Source organism: Batrachochytrium dendrobatidis (genome assembly GCF_000203795.2).
Source record: "Batrachochytrium dendrobatidis JAM81 unplaced genomic scaffold BATDEscaffold_11, whole genome shotgun sequence".
NCBI lineage: Eukaryota > Fungi > Chytridiomycota > Chytridiomycetes > Rhizophydiales > Batrachochytrium > Batrachochytrium dendrobatidis.
This window is the reverse complement of record NW_006281109.1, coordinates 646,549-667,177: the sequence shown is the minus strand read 5'-3', so window position 1 is coordinate 667,177 and position 20,629 is coordinate 646,549. Positions and strand designations below refer to the sequence as shown.

Below are 20,629 nucleotides of genomic sequence, written 5' to 3'. Positions count from 1 at the left end.
GCATGTTTGATAACAATCCAATTTTGTTACAAAAAACTGATCAAAACAATACTAAAATGGAACAACTCGTTTGTGTGTTTTACAACAATCCAAACATGAACAATTCTTGGCAATTGTTGGACATTCGCATGAATGAAATTGTCATCAAAATTCAACTTTACTAATTTTATCAAACATGGATTGTGTTGATAACATGAAAGAGTTGATCAAACACCTGGAAGATTTGAAACTATTAACAGCGGATGCTCAACTATACAAGGCTGATGAAATATGGGTCAGACTGCTTGAATTGATAATGGAGTTGAAACAACAGGACTACAGTAAGTTTAATAGCAATTGTATTATCGATGCATTCAAACTGTTGCTGACTTTGTGTTGGTTTGAAATGACAGGGTCTACAGATGTAGTGCAGCGCTTACAGAGTACTCAACTAGAAGATATTGCAGCCAAGTATTTGGAGTATAATCGACCCAGTTTACAGGTATTCATATATTGTAACAATAATGGATTGTTCATGACTAAAATAATCAACATGTGTTGTGTAGATCAAAGTAATGGAGTTTACTACAGTATTTGCGAATATGGTATACTATGATAGTCGGTTCAAAGTATCACATCGACTAAGCAACCAACTCTCACAATGCATGCAATCACCAAACCGTCAAGTCAAAATGATGGCAAGTCATGATTGATATTGATCAAATGATTGTCATTCAACTCATCTAGTGTCAATATGCATATAGGCGATAAAAACATGTACAGAGTTTTACAAATATAAACGCTGGAGTGAGGAGTATAAATTTGACATCAAGCCAATGGTTGAGATTATTGTTCATGAGTCCGATCAAGAAATGCTCAGATTGGCAATTGACCTGTTCTTGCAAGTTTGCAATGATATTGACGATGGAAATGTATGTTTACAATGATACAATATTGGATCAGTTTGGACAGTGTCATGTCTTGTTGATTTGGTTGTATACTTGACATTGAACAATATCATTAGTTTGGCATCGTGTTGTCAAGACTCGTTTCACGACTGGAATCATCCGATGGTTCAGCTGCTGTTGGTTTTATCAGAAATCTTCAAACCATATTTTGGAGTATTCATCGTCATGACCCAGTAAAAGCAGCGGGATGCGGTGTCATTCCAGCACTGGTCAATACGCTCAGGTATGTGGTGCTATGCATGAATGTGTGTCCAGTCATCACAATTGGTAAATTTGACATGGTTGGATTGACATGACATGAATACAGGAGTGTCGATCAAGAAGTGATTGATCAAAGTATTGATACTATCGGGAATTTTTGCAAACGTGCAGATTGTGTAGTGATTTCAGCCGAGTTGATAAGGTCGGGTTTGATTCAAGCACTGAACGACTTGTATATCAGATACAGCAACAACTCTGGACTAAAAACACGCATAATCAAGATGGCTGGAACAGTTGCATCCAAAATGCGTGACTTTCCTGTATCGCTTGTACGATCGTTGGTTTTTGAGCAATTGACGATATCGGCATGTGATGTCGATGTAGATGACTCTTTGTACCTGTTTAATAATGTCAGCGACATGATTGAGAAATCTACAAACAAGGACGAGATGATCAAGGTGTTTCAAGAATATGGAATTGTAAAGCAACTCAACACTATTTATTCACGTAGAGATGTAAATTTGCATGATTCTGCTGCTGGTATTGTAAACCTACTCAAAATACTTGTTGATTTTGCCGACAATCATCCCGACAGTTCAATACGTACCGAGTTGGATCAAGGCGGGATATTTGAAAATCTAACGGCTATTGTACAATCGGATGATACCGACTACATAAAAAGAAGGGCTGCTGGCCAGATCATTGAAACGTGTTTCCAGCATCTGGTTCATGTTGCTAATTCAGACATTCAGCCATACGATGACAATGCCGAAATTGATATGAAATCTGGAATGGCCGGAGATACACATGGAGAGGTACGCACACTTGTTGAGATGCGGTATATCCAATATCTGCAATGTATACTTTGCAAACCCATGTGGTGGATCGATATCACAAACCAGCATATTGTGGAGCAATGGAGGGTCGACTCACTCGGTCAGAATATATTGCCATCAACATTTAATCTTGCATTGGAACAACTCGGTGTTTTTGTCAAACAGCTTGTTTGTAATGGCAGTGATGGATTTGGCACGATTGTACCAGGACCTGTTGAACTGACGTATATACTGGACAATGGCATACCTGACAATGTACACACGCGATTGATGACAAATGTATCGGATATTGAACATGGATCAAATCACAACACTGGTCAAATGGTGCACAATCTGATTGATGCATCAATGTACAGTGTTGTATATGGACAAACGATGATTGCACCACTGAGTATACGACTCAAATACACCACAATGGTACCATGCGATATATTGTTATCGACTCGACTTGTTTCAAATGTGCCCATCATTGAAGGCGATTCCGAGTTTATATCATGCAAGTTCCAATGTCTTCCGAGTGAATTCCGTGTCGAACAGGATGGCAGTGTGACCATCAACTCATACATCAACAATCTGAATCCGATATGGCATCGAGACATGTACAAATGCATTGCCAAAATATTCAAATGTTTTGTCCCAATGTTTGAAAGTCTGTTCAGAACGATGGATCCAATGTTTAGGTATATTGATATTCACAATGGCACAAAGGGATATGAACCGTCAAGTCAGTCATATCGTGGTGGTATGGAACCAGACACTCAAGTCATTCGTCCCGTGTATGTACCAACACTTCCGGAACATTTTGAATCCAAATATGAATCAGCAAAGCCAGTATCACTGCGTGGTCGTAATCTGCAAGTCATTGTCAAACTCACCAACATTCAATTGACACCATCCAAACCTAAATACGACGAGGGAGACTGGCACATTGAAGGTCCAATTAACGAATCGATTGTTGCAATTGGACTGTATTACTACGACGTGGAAAATATCACCACACCCAAACTCGATTACCGCGTGGCTGTTTATTGTTTTGATTATCAAGGAGCATCTGATATGTATTGGAAAGATGTGTGTGACATTGATCAAGAATCACCACGCAATCAGTATATAGGATCGCTTGAATTACCAAATGGTCGATGTGCAGTTTATCCCAATCGATATCAACACAAAGAACAATCATTTGAACTTGCAGATCCAACTCAACCAGGACACTGCAAGATTCTGACATTTTTTGTAGTGAATCCAGCCTGTCGGATTGTTTCGACTGCGCATGTGGCTCCACAACAACCACAATGGTACAACTCGAGTTTTGACAAGACACACATACCGCCTGAACTGTGGAATGATGCCACGCAGTATATTCAAGGTGTTCAATCACCAGCTGAGGCCAAAAACTATCGAGATGAATTGACAAACGACCGAACTCGAATCATAAGAGCATACAACGAAAAAATATATGAGCAGGCGTATGGTGATTGGTGATTGATTGTGAGGTTGTGATTTTACAACAATGAGTTATAATGCCAGTCGGATCTATGCAATTAAATGGATCGAATAAATTGAATGAATTGAATCAATCATGTCAATCATGACAGTGACTGTTGATTATATTGACTGATTGTGTACAATTGATTGATACAAGTGATATGGATACGTCATTTGGTGTTGTTGAATCAGATCATTGCTTGATTCTGTCAATGTGATCAAATGGATTACTACAAAACTGTACATGCTCAAGTTGAATCAAGTATTGAATCGAGTATTGGATTGATATTTACGCACAACCACAATTACAACCACAATTGCAATCAGCACAGTCTGAATATTAGACATTTGAACATCACATATCGAGTTGTGTGTTGGAATATTCAGACGGATACTCCTAAGTGATAATCTGTGACAAAGCTAATTCTAGTAGCGCACACTTTGAATCTCCAAATTAAACCCTTCACTACCAATCCATATGCTCCAAATTCCATTATCCTCATCTCTAGGATTCGAGTCCCCAGTAACGGTAAATGGTATCATTATTAAATTGACTAATTACAGGAATCAATCCCATTGGCTCAACTACTTTTCATTTACAACCTCTCACTATCAAATGTGTTACTTGTTCGTATCACAAGTCAGACAATCAACTACTATAAAGCCAAGATATTTTCTTATCAATAAACAACTCTTCAAGCTATTTCAACCATCTAATTAACTTATCACCCCTCTTCACTACTCTTGAAAAGACCAAGTCTGTTGATCTTGGATTAAAGTGCAAACTTCCTTTTTTATTTTACACTTCTGATTTGTTCTCTTCTGATAACTACTAACAGTATCAGACTATACTCTACTTTATACATTTAAATTTATACAAATCACGAAGCTCTAAAAATTCTGACAGTATACATGGAATATTGATACCAGTTTCTTGACTGTCAATTACTGCTACATGTGTCCATAGTTGTCACACACTGTTTATTCGAGATGTGCGATCCTGGATAAAAGACTTGGCGTACAATAGTGGATGACCTGAAATGATTGGTTGCTTACCGTGCCAAATTCATGCTCTGACTCGAATGAACACAATTGATGAGATTCACCCATAATCACTGCTATATTTTGTCCAAGATTGTAAAAATGAATCAATGTCATTAAAACTGAAACTGAATAAATGGTACTTGAAAGTTGCAATGATTTGGTTGATTTTTGTGTAGTACATGCCAACATCTAGCCAGCGTTCATTTATTGCAATCAACCACTTGCTGAATTCGATAAAATCAATACTTGAACTCATGTTTTACACCTTGTACATTTATGGTTGATAAATAGTAAAATGTAAATACTAACCAGGTTTTTAAAACTTGATTCTTGCACGAGCCGACTCGTCCAACTTTCCACCCCATTGTGACACCAATGATTCAAGTTCATCATAGCTTGCAATGCGTTTGTTGTAGCGCTGTCCAATGACCTTGTTTGCCAAATCCGTTTGATCATCATTGGTACCGCAGAATATCTGTTTAATCGATGTTTTCAATGCAGAATTAGCATCAATGGCCATAGAACAACCTGGATGACCAGAGAGTGAACCATGAAAATACAAAGAATTTGATGCAGAAACAAAATACGTTGAATCTGGAACATGGTTAATGTTAATCTGTGAATATATGCTCATCAAACCAAAAACAGAGTCCAACTTGAACTTGTTTAAACATGCTGGCGGGTTCGGTAATTTTGATCGGAAAGTGGTCAGATCCGAGTTTGTAATATCAGAACCAAGTCGTTTTCGTTGATCCAAAACTATGATATAGCCAGAGTCTTTTGCGCATTTCAGAATAAAGTATATATCCACTCCTGGTCCATTCTCACCATTGAGCACAATTTGCAAGGTCTCGCTGTCAACCCAGTCAACGAGACAACAGCTGTTGTGTTTCCGAGTGATCATCCGTGGCATATCAGGTCCATATTGCTCGTTTGATTGGAAAACTTCAGCAATTCTGATGTGAACTTGAGTATTGAAAATACCTGAATCAAATCGCGATCCACACAGTATATCAGACAAAGAAAGTATCGATATTCCCAATACAAGAAACGAGTTGATTCTGATACAGTAGAAACTAGCACCAAAATACTCCCATGATGACCAACGAGTCATGTTGGAAAATGGATATTCAACGTCAAGCGACAAACCATTCAACGATGATAGGAGTGCCGTTTCAAATTGGTTCAGACCGACCCTTTCATTCAATGGTCTCTTCAGAACCTGAACAATGATATGGAACGGTACAATCACTTGACCATCATCTTGAATTTGACACATCCCGTTTGAAACCATTTGACTCCAAGTAAGGTCTCTTGCAGAAGGTAGCGATGATTCAGAAAACGGACAGTTTAGTGGATATGTAACAGGAGTGTTTGTAAAAGAAATCGCCAGTAGCTTCAAAATATCAGCGAGTGACAATTGAGGATATTGCAAATTTGAAAGCGCAGCTATTCTTGCCTCCCGAAAACTGTGTTCGGTTAGATCATTCGGCTTCATGGATACAACTTGTTTTGCAAACTCAGTCAGTAGACTTGGCACTCCGCTTAGATAAAAGACATTCCGAGCAAAGGCTTCACTGACCACGAATCCACAGTGTGTATCCGAAATAAAAGGACAAATGGCCTCCATTGATTCCATGTGAGTTAGAAACCGGATTGGCGTTCTCTCAATATTAGAATGTGATGGTTGAGCAATACGAATCATGATCAGGTCAGTTCCCGCCAACATACAGAAAAATGTAAGCCTTGACACTTTAGCACGATAAGAAGAAGCACACAAGATATCCAGCAGAGAACTCAGTTCATCTTGACCGAGTTTTTGATACTCGTCAACTCCCACAAATAAAAGTATGTTGTCTCGAGTTTTCTGACTCCAATAAAGCTCAATGGTCGATAAAGCTAATTGCATTGTGAGCCCGCTTCTGTTTATTGGTGACTTTCTACGCATCCAATCATCAAACTTGTATTGCGCCTTGAAAACCGAATGGAGCAACCTCCAGGCAAATGAACATTTGATTCCAAGGAGCTTGTCAATCTCGCCATAGGCATTCCCGTCATTTCCAAAAGAAACGATTGCCGAAAGTCGTTTGCCTTGAATCCCTGTCATGTCTAAAACTGTGGTAGAGCACTCTGTCATAAGTCGAGTTTTTCCCAATCCCGGTATACCAGTACATACAGGAATACGTCTTGAATTCCGATCAATATTGCTGCGGTGTCGATGGGTGGCCATAAAGCATGATGCAATGTGTTGGAGCGATTTCTCTCGACCAGCCAGCGGAAATACAACTTTTTGATTAAGATTGGTTTGCTGCTGAGATAGCACTTGTTTGTCAGTCAAATCAACTGTAGAATTAACATTCGGCCCAGAAAGCCATTCCAAGAGATCAATGGCACTCATGGGAATTTGGTTTGGATTGGAAAACTTTACAACATTCACACCACTCCTTGATTTTATAATCAGTGAATGGCCGTAACAACCAACTGAATGTTGAATAGAGGCCAGGGGTTCATTCCAAGCAATGGCTGGACCATTCACCACATAATGGAGAGTGAGCTCGTCAACAGGGATATTGTCAAGGAGAGGAGTGGTGGCAGTCTTGTAAGCAGCAACCAATTCAGCAACAGTAAACAAGGTTTGAACCCAGACAAAAGTATTAGTGTTGAGAATATGAGTATTGATTTTCACTGACTGATTGTCAAGGTATTGAATGTAAAATACTTTGTTTTCCATTGCAATTGTGAAAGAAAAGAAAGAAAAAAAAGCGACTTGAATTCAAAATTTAATATTGTGTGAAGAATGAAACAAATTCACACTTTGAATATTTAAACAATTTTGTGTTTATTTGTATTGTTCAATCGAGTGTCAATTCAACTCAATTGATTACATTATAATAGTATATCGACCAACGAGACCAATTTTGTTGGTTGATATTCACTGATATTCACTGATAACTTGATGAAAATGTGTCAAAACTATGACTTTTATGACAACACTGTACAAACTGTACGAGTTTAAAAGATTATTGGTGAATATTGTCCAATTTGATTGTTGACTGCAATTATTTTGGTTGGTTCGAGTTTCATTCTTTTGTCAAAAAACATCAAATGAATATTGAAACAACAAAGACAGCAACAACACAACTGTTGAATGAATATTACCAAATCAGCACTCAAGCCATACCAACACAGAGAGTCAAGTCTGAATGGCAGGATGACAACAAACGAGGTTTGTTTTTGGGAATCATCCAAGAGGGAGAAACCTCACACATCACTCGACTGCACAACCTGCTGACTGCCAACCAATTTGCAGAGCAACAGGAGTTTTCAACCAAGATCCAGTTGGCAGACCCAAAACATCATTGTACATTCATTGATGACATGTTTGGGTATTACATACTGCCATTCCACAAAGACTACAACGATTCATCCAGCTGTCACACTCCAGTTTCATCAAACCCAACATCAAGAAACAACTCTGCTGATGATCTGGACTATGTTGCAAAAGTGAGTGAGCTACAGCACAAGGACTTGAACAAGGTGGTTGAAAAGAGAGACAGTGTCTGCTTTTTTTGCTGGAATAAGTTGTCCTTGCAAGGAGCACACATCATATCCCAAAAGAACATTGGAATGGCATACAACAAACCATCCATCCTGCGACGATCTGGTTTGACGCAGAAACATCAAATACAGAACGGACTGTTGTTGTGTATCAAGTGCCATGACCAGTTTGGTAAACTAAGGCAATATGTGGATGTAGTGAATGACAAACTGGTGATCAAAGTGATCAATGATCTGACAAGTGACAAGCACAAGAAGTGGATTGAGACAATTGAAGATTTGAAATTTATCCGCAGAACAAGGCAAAAGAGATAAACTGACAATCGACAAACAGTCGAATCCAACAGTGAAATGACATTGTATTTCATTCACAACAATCTTACTCGACTACCAAACAGGAACGCACTAGAGTTCCACAAGACAGCATGTCTCATTTGGTGTATTGCTGGTGGTGTAGAATCTGATGATGACTATTGTCCATATGATGATGACGATGGCTGTACTCCTGTAGATTACTGGAGTAAGAGCATCGAGAGATGGATGGAATCAAGTGCTACTTTGATCATTGAAAATGTTCAATAAAATTGTGTATTCATTACAAGAGACTGGTTTCTGTTACAGCAATAGTTGTCATTGTAGTGAGTGTGAATACCAACAGTTGATGCTGACACCTTTGAATTCAAGCAATAATGAAAGCAACTCAAATGTCTCTTTCCATTGCAGTGAGACAGTTTGTCAACCAACAATGTCTCATCAATTGATGACACATTCAGATTCCAGTGATGATGATGTTGCTACCAATGATCGTGGAACTGATAGTGCAGTCTTTTTACACTGTGGTGGGACAACTCGGTATCATGTCAATCATGTCCATCGTTGTGGAAATCACTTGTTAATCTACTCTGAATGAACAACTTTCTTTCAATCTGTGTATCGACTGTATCGATTGTATCGTCCAACATCAAACATTATGTCAATCAATAATAGTCAAAATACAATATTATATTTTCTGTACGATTATTATAAATCACAATCAATGAAATCCATGTAAGCTACCAACTCCATCAAAACACTCACTTGCTCCATTTGCCATGAAGTTGTTACAACACTTTTGATTCAATGTCAGGATGCCAATCACTTTGTATATCCTGTATATCTTGAACCCAGTGGAACTGTCCGATTTGTAGGACTGTCCGAGTTTTACACAACATGATGCTGGAAAGAACCATCAAATCACAAATGATTAATTGTGAGCATGATAATTGTAAAACATCAGTATTTCTGTATACAAAACACAACCATGACAAGAATTGCAAATTCAGAACAACAGGATGTGACTATTGTACATAACTTGCATCAAAACCTTGTTTGAGGACTTGTTTCAAAACTGGATGTAATGTATTCTGGGTTGACGGAAATGAATATTCAAAATCGTTGACCAATTGCATGAAAACAAGAATCCCAATCCCAATCAGAATTGAAATTGGGCACATTAAAGTCATTTGTCATCATATCCCATAGCCAGATACCAATATTCAAAATAGGAAATAGTCAATGGTTATTGAAAATAATCAATATTTGCCAAAATCCAAACAATACAATCATGATAACTTACTGGCTACCTCAAATCAGCAAATCGTTTGAAAATAATACCACAATAACCATCAAACATACTTTGAATGTAATTGATGATTCACCAACAATACCACTGGATGCGGTAGATTTGGAATATCAGATACAACAAGCCAAGTGTCAACATGGCAAACGATGAACTGGATGTGTTTTTCCAGCATTTGCTTGACCCAAGAAATGGTGCTGGGTTCCATCAAGATTACGGATTCATAGTATGATATATTTAACATGTTTGGCGTCTACATCGGCACTCATTACCATTTGATACAATTTATGCTGTAATGTGTGCTGTTTTCCCATCACTTTATCAAGAACATCTGAATCGCTAAATACATGATGAGTCATTCGGTCTACATTGATCTGAGCGTCCGTTACAGTGTGATGATGACTTTTGATCAAAGTACTAAGCCAGAATGTAAAATATACATACAATACAATGTCTTGTAGTAACTCTTGTTCAGTAACTCATTGACTCAATGATAAAGCGACTTGTATTGATTTTGAATGATACTTTTCATCAAGGAATTGAATGTTTGATTTCAAGAGTTTGTTGGGATCCACCTTGATTGGGTTGTCCGACTTGAGCATATATCGAGGTATGTTTTCATGAGTAATAGGTTCAATATCATTGCACAAATAGTGGGTTGCTACTTTTACAAGATGGTTGGTTAGATTTCGTTCAACAACATGATACTTTTGACCGTTTTTAGGTTTGATGAAGACCGAGTTCACGATCAAAGTTTGTAGATACTTGGATCTTAAGGATGTGCTTGTGATGTGTAATGTCATTGAAGTGGTTTTGAATAAACCCAAGAAAATACATTTTGGAATGGTATCAACAAACAATTGGATTGGATTTACTTTCTATTATTATTTAAACTCGTTGAAAATGTTGGAAACCTGTTGGAAACCTGTTACAAAGTAATTCTGATTTGGACGAAAATAGTGGTTCGATTGGCTCATACAAAGTTCATTACGAGACGCTCGGATTGAGTTTTGTCGTTGATTTATTGTTGCCATTAGGAAAACCCCAATAACAATATCATGAAAATGATTGGATCAACGGTGAACATTGATGTTAAACTCGTCAAAGTCAAACTGCGGTTTACAAAACGTATCCAAGGATTCAGGAGTCGAGTTGAAGCAACAAAGGCGTACAAGCAACTGATTCAACTACAAATAGAGCATTGGAACCAAGCAGACAAGTTAAAGCGACAGTTTAATAGACATATCAACAAACATCCTTTCCACCCAAAATACAAAACAATACAATGCAAGACACATGTTCACCAATGTGGAAGAGTTGATGCAAAATATACCGGAAAAATCACCAATCAAACATTGGATATTGGCTTGATATTCAATTTGGGTATATGCTACAAAATGTAGACTGAAAAAACAATTCAATTTAATATTTCAGATAATACATTATTGTTTAATGGTAACAATCAATCCATGATTAATACGGATATTGACATTGTTTTGGATCTGATTGACGAGAATGATATTATTGAACGCATGAAACGTCATAATTCAAAGTATATTGTTGAAAGTATCTATGAATATGCCATTTTGCAAGTAACACTGGTTGTTATCAGGTCATTGATGTATATGAAACAAACCATGTCAATATATCAATCAACAATCCAGTAACTGTTGATGTAATACCCAACACAGTATACACAAACATGCATTACGCAATTAATGATATGGTTGTTGACCCATTCACAATACTCGACAAATATCAACATATCAGAAAGTTTAAATTTATTCAAAATCAAAATCATCGACAACCCATCAATCTGAATCTACTTTCGGCTCTTGAGATTCTAAGCCATGCTTTGCCATATAGTTTTTCAATTGTTTTTTGGCACTAGATAATTTTCTCCTTGCCACTACATACTTTTCTTTCAATCGCTTTTCAACCTCTGGATTGTGCATTGGTTCAGATATTTCTTTGCCCATTGCTAACGCTAACTGCTGACTGAATTTGAGGTCTGCATATTTATAATATTCTTTGCGTTTTTTCTTTTGTATTTCTTTAGACAATTCAAACCTTTGCTTTATACGATTAAAGGTTCTCTGATATCTTTGGCTTAATACAGTCACTTGATTTGGAACAGTATTGGCAGACTCGCTTTCGTTTATTGGTTGCTGCTGGTCTTGTCTGGAAGTACTTGGAATGGGTTGGTCCATTGGTTGTTGCTGATCTTGGCTGGAAGTGTTTGGACTGGGTTGATCAGCTGGCCGTTTTCGACCTCGTTTAGGAGTGCTCGGATCAACCACATCAATTGGTCGTTTTCGACCTCGTTTAGGAGTGCTCGGACTGGGTTGGTCCATTGGTCGTTTTCGACTTCGTTTAGGAGTGTTTGGACTGGGTTGATCAGCTGGTCGTTTTCGACCTCGTTTGGAAGTACTTGGATCAACTACATCAATTGGTTGATGTTGGCCATGGCGATAAATTTTTGAACTAATTATACCTATTATTTCTTGCCAGTCTTCGTCAGGAATCTCTGGACTGGGCTTATCAGTCGGACCAAACGCTTGACTGGAAGTGACTGATGCTTTGGGTGAACCATCGGGATCAGTCGGGATCAGTATTGCATTAGCGGTTGTTGCCGCAGTCAGTACGAATAAAATGTCAACCAATCTCATTAAGCCGATGAATAGTTTAAACTATTAATACAAAAATAGAGTGTTGAGACTGATGTCGATTATAAGATTGAGTGTAATCGATTGTATTTATATTTTTTGTATATCAAACCAACCCTTTTAGGTTAACCGACTATACAGGGTTACTTGATTGCTTTTAATGAACCAATATCAAAGCACAGTATGTTACTCCCTAATCACAATATCATATTGATCGATTTGATGATCGTGTCGATTGAATTATGCTTTTACGACCCTTTGATCAGGTATTTTGAAAAGCACACCCTTCAAGGTGTTGTTTAGCCGCAAAGCTCCTTTTTACAACCGTATTCATGTAAAATGGATCACTTTGTTATTCAGCATGCAATGACTTTGGTTTGAGATATACAATGGTTACTACACATTGACTGCATTATGTGTTCCAAATATAACAACCATCATATGACACACAATCAAACTATAATGTTGAATCTACACTTTGTGCACTCTTAGTAATCATACATTGTACGATCATCAAGTTTGAACCCACATTCATGTATTGTGTTTGACTATCGATGTTGTCAATACAACTCTGCACACACATTTGTTGTATTCTGAATCACGGATACGATCGCAATCTAGTTCAACAACAATCATGGCACATGTCAGTAATGCAACTGTTGTTTGCATGTCAATCACCACCAACAATACCATTGTATTGTCAACCAGTTCATGACACTGACTGTTTATCACACACTGACACTGTTATTTAGTGGTTCATTCGACATCAATACGGCTGTAAAAACAAAACATTATTTTCTATTAGAATAATATACAATTTCATTCACAATGAATAACAAATACAATAATGATATTGTGGTAAATGGAACAATTGCTTTATACAAAGTCTAAATACAATCAAATGGTCGCAGATACATGTATAATGCCAGTAACATTGATACTTTTTATAAATCAAAATGCACAACTGCAGTTTAGATTTGTAATAAACCGACTGCTTAATCAACAGTAATCAACTAACCATTGACAATTTTGGAGCAAATTGCTCTCACTTTATTATCTGTAGTATTGCATTCGCAGAACAACGATACCAATTCTGCTGCAGGCCTGATGCCTGATTGGTGGGTCATGTTGAGTGTGAAGATCGTGTTGCTCAAACATGACAACTCAACCACCAAATCACCTGATGTCACCTGTGTGTTGGTTGACTTTGAAAATCAGACACTTTGCAGCAATAATCAGCAATGGGAAGACGAGCAGCAAATACGAGCACTGCCAAACCCACTGAAAGTGAAACTCCTAGTAAACGTGCTTCCAGATCTTCAAATCCTATTACTTCTCAAGTCAGTTCAGAATCGCCTAAAAAGGCTGCTGCAACTCCAAAATCTAAACGAGCTCCTGCTACACCCACAAAAACTCCAAAAAGAAAGACAAAGGCTGCTTCTACTCCAGAAAAACAAGATGCTATAGACACTGCAGATGATTCTGAGCTCCCTGTTGATTTGTCAGATCCCATTTTAGAGTCTAGTAAAAATATATCAACAGATTTACAATCCCAATCAATAAATATACTTGAAACTACTCAAGCCATTGATGAACCATCAGAAACCTCCAATCTACCATCAACATATGAATCCACAATGGTATTGGACGACTCGACTCAAACCATTTCATCTAGCATTGATGACTTGGTTTCTGCTGATCTTTCAACTGAAAGTATCCAACCCGAAACAGTTGAGCCAACTCCGAGTACTTTCCAATCTATTGTAGAATCACACACATCTTCTGTAGCAGATGAATCTGTTGGCAGAGGATTGCATAAGCGCAAATCTGTATCTGATGACATGGACAACAATCCCGAAGCCAAAAAGCGTAGCAAGCGCATGTTTCAAATGCTGGTTGGTACTCTGCAAACTGCCAAGAAGGATCAAGATACCAACATGTCGGAAGCAGTAAGTATTGAATCCTGATGCCACAATTGTATATATATATTAACTTTTATTTTGGCAATCACAAGGCCATTAGACGCCAAACTATCGAACAACGACTTGCAGAGAAACTCGTCAAGGAAAAGGCAGAGCTGGCAGATCGCATAAAGAAAGAACGGGAAGCTGTAATTGAAAAGCGTCGACTTACAGAACAAAAAATCAAAGATATTTCTGTAAGCATGGTTTGCATCATCAGTTTATTCGATCCATGCATAGTTTGTCAATTAAATACCAACTGTTGATGAATATTAGGAAGAAATTATCGAGTCTCAAAAAAAATGTTTGGAAAAGTTTATCTTTACAAAAGCATCGCCAGGAGTGTATTTTATGCCTGCCAATCATAACGATCGTACAAAAAAGATTCTGGTGTCTGCCATCACGGTCAAGACCGAGGCTGTATCTAATGCTGATCAACCTTCAAGTCATACCAGCATAATATCTGTATAAACCACTTTGAATTTGCAAGACTGTTTTTACAATGTATTCAGTATTGGTTGTTATTATCAAGAGAAAACAATGAGACTATACTGTCAAGTGGTAGTCAAAATACGTGCTGGAAACTAGGTTGAACCCATCATGTTTGACTTGGACTCGGTTTATTGAAAAGTATTACTGGCTACTGGATATGAATATAATGGTTAGTTTGACTCAACTCCAATTATACATGATTTTTGAGCATTCAACCCATGGCTCGGTCAATTTATTAAGCAATTATTGTAATCAGTAATCGGGTGTGCGTGACACTAGTTTTTGAACCATTTCAAAGGCACTGCTTGAGTATGGATACACTCGACACCTATAGTTTATTGTATAAACGAGTATACAGTTTAAATTGCAATAAACGTGTGAATGCAATTCAGATACTTGCTACATGCTTGTGCATTGATAAAACAAAACATAAGCATCTCTACTTTGACCAAACTCGAGGTCATTGCATTGGCTTCCGATCGAGTCACTCCACAAATGCCAATGGCCTGTATCTGTATTGCGCGTATGAGAAGTGTAATGTCCGCCATGCAATTCACCAGAATGGTTTGATACTGCAACCAAGTCATACTCTGCTGAAGTGAGTTCAGAAGTGTAGGCATTCATTGTAAACTGATGTATGGGAAACGTCACCATTGTATGAAGCTTACGGCTTGGTATATCTGTCAAGGGCAAAACCTGAAACCGTTTTAAATCTATTGTAGTAATCAGTCCAATTAGTCGAATCAGTCGAATCAGTCCAATCAGTGCAATCAGTCAAAAGTAAATATGACTACACCAACATTTTAATAGTGTACAAAGATCATTCATGGCACTTACGGATAACAAGCACCGATGGAAGACGTGAGATTCCAAGTTGCTTGATGGCCAATGTGTCACATTTACATTTACCACATCGATATGTATCTAGTTTTTCAGCCTCGAAAAATGAATCTAGACATTGATCAAGAGTCACACCATCTTGGTCTAGGTGTAAATTCGATGAGATCAAAGGAGCCGAAATGTCCCAAAATGTATCAAATGTGGTGGATGTGGTCTGGCATTCAAGGCATGTTACAGTACTTTGAAGTTGGCCACTAAAAATATCACATATTGGACTGTTGTTGAACTTTTTGTATCTATTCCATGACACGATTGTCTTTTGCCTGGTTCTATAATTCCAAGGTATTACAATATGCAAAAATAGTAAATGTGACCGAGTAGGATGGTGGGTAGAGTTGCAACATTATAATTAAACAGTCAACAATCAGTAATGGACCTACGTCAGTTGATCATACTGTTCATCGGTATAGGAAAACTTTGTTGGTCGTCCAGTATTCACGTCTTCGTGTAATCCATCCAGCAAAAACCGTAAAAATTCTAAATATCTCAGCCAAACAGTTAGTTTAAAACATTATAAATCAAATTGGCAGGCGTCGTCACCGTATACCTTGTGAATCATGCTGACTGCCAAGCAAATCAAAAAAATGAGTAAATGTGTTGAAAATAGCAGAATCACCAATTACTATAGCAGATAACAAACCCGTACTTGTAACCGCTAAACTGTGGAGCCAACAGTTCGATTTGACGTTTTAATAGTAACGGCGATGCTATGTTGCCACGTCCTGCTGAATCGGCATGGTTGATGTTTTTTACAAACTCGCCAAATGTTTTTGCAATCAATCCCTTGGTGCTACTTTGTAAATTAAAATGGGATAGATACTGTCCAGATTCAAAATACGCCATAAACTTTCCAATAGAAAATAAACACTGCAAGATAGAGTTCATAAAACACTACAGTAACCCAATACATCATTTAGTTTGGTTTTAAACATGGACATTAGTTAAACCACAGCCATATTGTCCAATGGACATAAATATTATTTGCAAAATAGCTTACTGTGTTGCCCAAATTTTTCAATCCGATCGTGTATCCTCGTGAACGATACAAGCCACCACTTGCACTATTTTGTACATCATGAAATGCTACTGACGGTTCACGTAACAGTTCTTTTAATTCTGGATGTATACCTGATTGATTTGTACATATGCTGTTGTATTCATTTAATCCCGTTTGGATTGCAGTAGTGGTGTGTATGTCATTTGATTGCAAGCGTGATATATCTGCATTGTGGTGTGTATACAACGACTGCCTGGAATGACTGTAGGAGTTTGCAATGTGATTTGTAGCCAAGTTGTGGCTTGCCATTGATTGTGTAGAAACAATCGATTCGGCAGAATTGTTATTCAGAGATTTATTATGAGGTTTATCATACGATATGGAGCGTGCATTACAAATTAGACCACTTGTTTGGCGCATATTATGAGGATGATTTGTATTATGTATACTTGAACTGTGCGATGGTGTGGAAATTGGGAATGAAATGTGTTTTGACTGAGCAGATACGATATTTGTATAGGCGATCTCGTCTAAAATAGGTCTAGATTGTGACCGAATCGGTTGTGTATGGCATGTGGGTATGTTTGATATATGATATGATTGTTGATGCAGTTCACTAATAGGTATATTGGGCTGCGGCGCTGCTAATTTGATTCTGGATCTGCGAATTTCACGGGCTGTATGATTTACTCCTGAATAGGATGGCGGAATGGATGCAGGCGGCACTGGGTTTTTAAAAAGTGATGCTTGATCATGATTTGATTTACAAGCAGATCTGTCGTTCATAAAACATGTTCAAGTTAACTAGTCTCAAATACTACACTGATGCGTTTTACAAACTCTTGAACACTTACACGACTGATTTTTGATTTTGTTTAAAGGTGGATGTGTTGCTTTTTCTTGAACAAGTGGTTATAGACGATGATCGAATGGGGATTGTAATTTTTGAACCACAAAATTGTATTGTGCTTTCTGATTCTACCGCAGCACTATAGTGGGTCAAATTCAATTGATTAAATACACGTCGGGTTGCATCTTGAATGGAATTTGTCGAAACTCGAGGTAATTGTGATGAATCGTTATAAGCCGAAAACCGACACTGAGTCGTATGGGTTTGTGTAGTTTTATTAGATGGCTGAAAAGGTAATGAAGAATCTCTCTTGTTAATGGCGGTGGAAATGGAATAGCTTTTTGGGGCTGTTTTAGTTGTGCGTTTTGTAGGCTCAGGTTTAGGTAAGATATTTAAGCGCGACGATGAGGAAGCAGTGTTATGGCGAGTCGAATGTGCATGTATAGAATCATGAGTTTTTGTGGCTACGGAGTAGGCATGAATAGTAGTTGAAATGTGTCTAGTATGGCAAGAATCTAATGGCATAACAGTTGAATTGCAGGATAAAACAGGATAATGGCGAGCAGAAGCCATTTTTAATAAATACTTTCATGAAATAGCAAAGCAAATAGTGCAAGTGTATTGATGGCATTGCATTTACCATTTATTCACGTAAAATGGAATACTTGCATTTATCTTTCAGGGACTGTCCCTATTTTGCTTTGGAATATAAAGTAGCTAAACATTCGCTGCGCTTTCCTACCAGAAATTGACTGTTTTCCAATAGTCAACGTCCATCATATGATGCGCTGTGTTGTATTCTAAAATCATACACTCGCAGTTTAGTTTAAAACCCGCACGTCTCGAAAGTGTAACTGATGTTACTATTTTGATTGCCCAATGACAACTCAATCTGTAATAGAGTTGGAGATTGAACAAGTGTGGAATGTACTGCAACTGTGATATGAACATCCATTCGACTGTTTTATACAAAAATGAGCATAAAGCGCGATAGTGTCGAGCAAACTGATCATTCACTTTGACTGATTGTGGATCTCTGATATTAATGTAAATCGAATAACTCATGCTTGTTTAGTTTGGCATAGTTTGGCATCAACTATGAATGGTTTGGACAGTCCATATGTTTAGTAATCCTTTCCCTACTAACAATCGACTACAGAGTAACAAGTTTGACAATGTTGAATATCGATTCAATTCGAGTGTATTCAACTGTGAATTACATTCATTGTAATGGATGCTAGTCTAGATGCAGCCATGACTGCACATGGATTACTCACTGCTAAATATATCGCGACCATCACTAAATCGGGATATGCCGAGCTATGGCAATGCTTGTAGATACAGATGTGTCAGTTTATCGAGCGATGGCAGCACTATTTGGCATATATAAATGACTTGTCCAACACGCTGCTTAATTTGTTACTAGACCATTTTTAGATACAATGTACTATTTGACAATGGTTTAAAATGCATTTTAGTTGAAGTATCAAATGAATTGTTTTAATGTCCAACAATGCAAACATTTGGTTATTGCTACAAAAGCGAATGCATATTCATTGTTTTTATGTTTGGGAGCAATGTGTATTGTCACTCAACACACTCGTATATCAAACAATACAAATAATGTTTATCGATTATGATCGGAGTTTGATCGAATATTACAAGGTACTCGGATTAATGTGAATTTACAATGATTATATTTTTACGAGTATTGTGACGGCTCAATCTGGACATTAGTATAGTATTCCAAGCCATCCAAACTAAATATAAAGACCACTGACATACATTTTCAAATCTGATTCTAGACACATTATACTTGATATTTCACATCTGTTGATTTGAGCAATATTTTGATATTGGATTATCACACTATACAGACTGTCCAGATAGTTGATTTGAAAAATGTCTGATTTATCTGTTCCGTCCAATTACATACTGTTTCCTGGAAACATGATCGTGCTGCTTATCACCGCATCTGTTGCCATTGGAAATATTGCCATTATGATATACTATGGCAGTATAGCATACCGACGCAAACTGTATTGGTCGGTCCCACATCTCATTGTCGTCATCAATGCAGTATCGCTACTCCATCAAGTTGTCACGCCATTGACAATATATATTGAACTTACTCCGATTATGGTGAGTGTAGTGTCAATCCGAGTCATTACTGGGTTGCTATCACTATTTGGATTGGCATTACTGCAAGTCGAGGTGCGCGTGGCATTTGGAGCCTTGTTCCAGGACCAAAGGTTACCAGACTGGTTTTCGACGGGAGCCAAAATTGTTGTTCTGTTTCTGCATGTAATATTGTGTTTTCCAGCATATGGATTTCCAGTCTATCGACCGTTCCGATGGATTATACCGGTAATTTGACGTGATCATCATGATACGATACTGATTAGGATAGAATGAGGTAGTGAAACTAACATGTTGATACGATTCAATGTAATTTAATAGTGGGGTTCGTCAGGATTTGCAATCCAGGCAATTTTGATGACCTTTGTCAATGTGTATCTGACAGTAACCATTGCAAGACGATTAGCCGAAAACAAGAAAAAGATGAGCAAGAATGCAGACAATTCTAGTCGCAACCAAATTGTTATTTGGCTGAGTGTAACGACGATCATGGATGTAGCAGCAGTAGTACTTTATGTAGTACATTTTTCGCTGGCTCAGTATACTTCTGATATGGAAAAGATAAATCTGAGTCGGTTGATGGATCAATTATCAAGATCGTTTCTTGGGATTGAAGCCATTGCCGAGTCACTAGTGTTGTTGGCATTTACAACAATGATTTCACCCAAGACGACCAAAGTACAGCCTGCAAGTGGTGGCAAGATAAAACAAAGGTCTCTTCCGCTTAATACAAATAGCGACTCGAATATTTCTAACGTTTAAATTTGATTGATGGTCAAGCTTATGTGGTATAATAAAGTAGTTTTGCTGGAATGTTGCACATGTTTTTATAGTATTGATAAGCCACTAGACCGTTATGTGTCCAAATCATATCTATTGTAGGTGCATCTAAATAATTTCAATAATCTTTACTTGGTTTTAAAATCCAATTA

General features: G+C 37.6%; 10 protein-coding genes across 10 annotated transcripts; 7 read left to right on the top strand and 3 right to left on the bottom strand.

The window, feature by feature from the left end:
• Positions 1-175: 175 nt before the first annotated feature.
• Positions 176-692, top strand: BATDEDRAFT_90906 (uncharacterized protein; the record flags this gene model as incomplete). Its single annotated transcript, XM_006681226.1, has 3 exons — positions 176-320; positions 393-481; positions 546-692. The coding sequence occupies 3 exons, from the start codon at positions 176-178 to the stop codon at positions 690-692; spliced, it is 381 nt and encodes a 126-aa protein (XP_006681289.1).
• Positions 693-1,686: 994 nt separating this feature from the next.
• BATDEDRAFT_32214 (uncharacterized protein) lies at positions 1,687-2,229 on the top strand (the record flags this gene model as incomplete). Its single annotated transcript, XM_006681068.1, has 1 exon — positions 1,687-2,229. A coding segment is annotated over exon 1 (205 nt), but the record flags the coding sequence as incomplete, so codon positions are not given.
• A 734-nt stretch (positions 2,230-2,963) lies between these two features.
• Positions 2,964-3,575, top strand: BATDEDRAFT_37314 (uncharacterized protein). The gene has a single exon (XM_006681120.1). It carries the CDS (start codon positions 3,041-3,043, stop codon positions 3,467-3,469), a length of 429 nt encoding a protein of 142 aa, XP_006681183.1. The 5' UTR covers positions 2,964-3,040; the 3' UTR covers positions 3,470-3,575.
• Positions 3,576-4,832: 1,257 nt separating this feature from the next.
• BATDEDRAFT_26962 (uncharacterized protein) lies at positions 4,833-7,247 on the bottom strand (the record flags this gene model as incomplete). Its single annotated transcript, XM_006681042.1, has 1 exon — positions 4,833-7,247. One exon carries the CDS (start codon positions 7,245-7,247, stop codon positions 4,833-4,835), a length of 2,415 nt encoding a protein of 804 aa, XP_006681105.1.
• A 374-nt stretch (positions 7,248-7,621) lies between these two features.
• Positions 7,622-8,389, top strand: BATDEDRAFT_26961 (uncharacterized protein; the record flags this gene model as incomplete). Its single annotated transcript, XM_006681041.1, has 1 exon — positions 7,622-8,389. One exon carries the CDS (start codon positions 7,622-7,624, stop codon positions 8,387-8,389), a length of 768 nt encoding a protein of 255 aa, XP_006681104.1.
• A 1,288-nt stretch (positions 8,390-9,677) lies between these two features.
• On the top strand, positions 9,678-11,359 carry BATDEDRAFT_26960 (uncharacterized protein; the record flags this gene model as incomplete). The annotated part of the gene is made up of 6 exons (XM_006681040.1): positions 9,678-9,755; positions 9,796-9,918; positions 10,251-10,302; positions 10,417-10,538; positions 10,730-10,990; positions 11,096-11,359. The coding sequence occupies 6 exons, from the start codon at positions 9,678-9,680 to the stop codon at positions 11,357-11,359; spliced, it is 900 nt and encodes a 299-aa protein (XP_006681103.1).
• Positions 11,360-11,503: 144 nt separating this feature from the next.
• BATDEDRAFT_90838 (uncharacterized protein) lies at positions 11,504-12,364 on the bottom strand (the record flags this gene model as incomplete). The annotated part of the gene is made up of 1 exon (XM_006681163.1): positions 11,504-12,364. One exon carries the CDS (start codon positions 12,359-12,361, stop codon positions 11,504-11,506), a length of 858 nt encoding a protein of 285 aa, XP_006681226.1.
• Positions 12,365-13,599: 1,235 nt separating this feature from the next.
• On the top strand, positions 13,600-14,790 carry BATDEDRAFT_90907 (uncharacterized protein; the record flags this gene model as incomplete). Its single annotated transcript, XM_006681225.1, has 3 exons — positions 13,600-14,307; positions 14,373-14,516; positions 14,596-14,790. The coding sequence occupies 3 exons, from the start codon at positions 13,600-13,602 to the stop codon at positions 14,788-14,790; spliced, it is 1,047 nt and encodes a 348-aa protein (XP_006681288.1).
• Positions 14,791-15,210: 420 nt separating this feature from the next.
• BATDEDRAFT_91033 (uncharacterized protein) lies at positions 15,211-16,554 on the bottom strand (the record flags this gene model as incomplete). Its single annotated transcript, XM_006681162.1, has 4 exons — positions 15,211-15,524; positions 15,649-15,980; positions 16,092-16,188; positions 16,335-16,554. The coding sequence occupies 4 exons, from the start codon at positions 16,552-16,554 to the stop codon at positions 15,211-15,213; spliced, it is 963 nt and encodes a 320-aa protein (XP_006681225.1).
• Positions 16,555-19,460: 2,906 nt separating this feature from the next.
• Positions 19,461-20,459, top strand: BATDEDRAFT_26957 (uncharacterized protein; the record flags this gene model as incomplete). Its single annotated transcript, XM_006681039.1, has 2 exons — positions 19,461-19,925; positions 20,019-20,459. The coding sequence occupies 2 exons, from the start codon at positions 19,461-19,463 to the stop codon at positions 20,457-20,459; spliced, it is 906 nt and encodes a 301-aa protein (XP_006681102.1).
• Positions 20,460-20,629: the final 170 nt, after the last annotated feature.